The sequence below is a fragment of the Verticillium alfalfae genome, genomic scaffold (genome assembly GCF_000150825.1).
Source record: "Verticillium alfalfae VaMs.102 supercont1.13 genomic scaffold, whole genome shotgun sequence".
Classification (NCBI taxonomy): Eukaryota; Fungi; Ascomycota; class Sordariomycetes; order Glomerellales; family Plectosphaerellaceae; genus Verticillium; species Verticillium alfalfae.
Window position 1 is genome coordinate 921,873 of NW_003315026.1, and position 1,330 is coordinate 923,202.

At 60.0% G+C, this 1,330-nt stretch overlaps 1 protein-coding gene across 1 annotated transcript in view; it reads left to right on the forward strand.

Moving 5' to 3' along the window:
• Positions 1-191: 191 nt before the first annotated feature.
• Positions 192-1,330, forward strand: part of VDBG_08896 (ATP-dependent RNA helicase DBP9) — a gene marked incomplete at both ends in the record, with an annotated part of 1,763 nt that continues 624 nt past the window's right edge. The window contains 2 exons of the mRNA XM_003001054.1: positions 192-824; positions 877-1,307. Of these exons, the coding sequence (XP_003001100.1) occupies positions 192-824; positions 877-1,307 (1,064 nt within the window). The remainder of the gene's footprint in view (positions 825-876; positions 1,308-1,330) is intronic.

The following is a 1,330-nucleotide window of genomic DNA, read 5'->3' on the forward strand; positions in this document are numbered from 1 at the left end:
CCAGCTCAACTGGCACAACCCACAGATATCAGGCAAAGCTGTGCCTCTCGCGCTCGAGGGACGTGATATCTCGCGAAGAGCGGCACGGGTACCGGCAAGACGGCCGCCTATGTTCTGCCCGTCCTCGAGAAGGTCCTGCAAAAGAAAAGAGAAAGGAGGCCAAGGGGGCCGCCGCCGCCACATCGGTACTCATGCTCGTTCCCACGCGAGAGCTCGCCGACCAGGTTCACAGGTCAATCGAGTCGCTCGCCGCTTTCTGCGCCAAGGATATCCAGGCCGTCAAGCTCACCGACAAGGTCTCGACCACCGTCCAGCGTGCGCTCCTCTCCGCGAACCCCGACATTGTCATCTCGACACCCGCCAGGGCGTGGGAGAACGTCAGCTCATCCGCACTATCGCTCGCCAACCTCACTCATCTCGTCCTCGACGAGGCCGATCTCGTGCTGAGCTACGGCTACAAGGAGGATCTTCAGAATGTGGCACGGTCGCTGCCCAAGGGCGTGCAGACGATCCTCATGAGTGCGACGTTGACGCCAGAAGTCGACACGGTCAAGGGGCTGTTCTGCAGGAACCCCGCGCTGCTCGACTTGGAGCAGCCCGAGGCGGAGGGCGATGGCATCACACAGTTCGTCGTCAAGTGTGCCGAGGATGAAAAGTTCTTGCTCATCTACGTCATCTTCAAGCTGAAGCTGATCCAGGGCAAGGCGCTGGTGTTTTGCCACGACGTCGACCGCTCGTACAAGCTGAAGCTCTACTTTGAACAGTTTGGCATTCGCAGCTGTATCCTGAACGCGGAACTGCCCGTGAACAGCCGTCTCCACGTGGTGAGTCGAACTGGTCATGCGGTTATGGAGCATGCTTACTGACATTCACCAGGTCGACGAGTTCAACAAGGGTGTGTACGACATTCTCATCGCGTCAGACGACAATGAGGTGGTGGGCGACGAAGGCCAAGAGGACGAAGGCGAGGAGGAGACGACAGAGGAGCCGAAGAAGGAGACCAAGAAGTCCAAAAAGAAGCAGCAGCAGCAGCAGCGTGCTTCGCGCAAAGACAAGGAGTACGGTGTCTCCCGTGGCATCGACTTCAAGAACGTCGCCGCCGTCATCAACTTTGACCTCCCCACAAGCGCAAAGTCCTACACCCACCGCATCGGCCGCACCGCCCGCGCCGGCCAGCGCGGCATGGCCCTGTCGTTTGTCATCCCGGCGCAGCACTACCGCGCCACCCGCCCTCGTCGGTTGAGTCGGCCGAGCACGACGAGAGATTCTCGCGCGCATCGAGAAGCAGCAGGCCAAGAAGGCAAGAGGTCAAGCCGTACCACTTTGACAT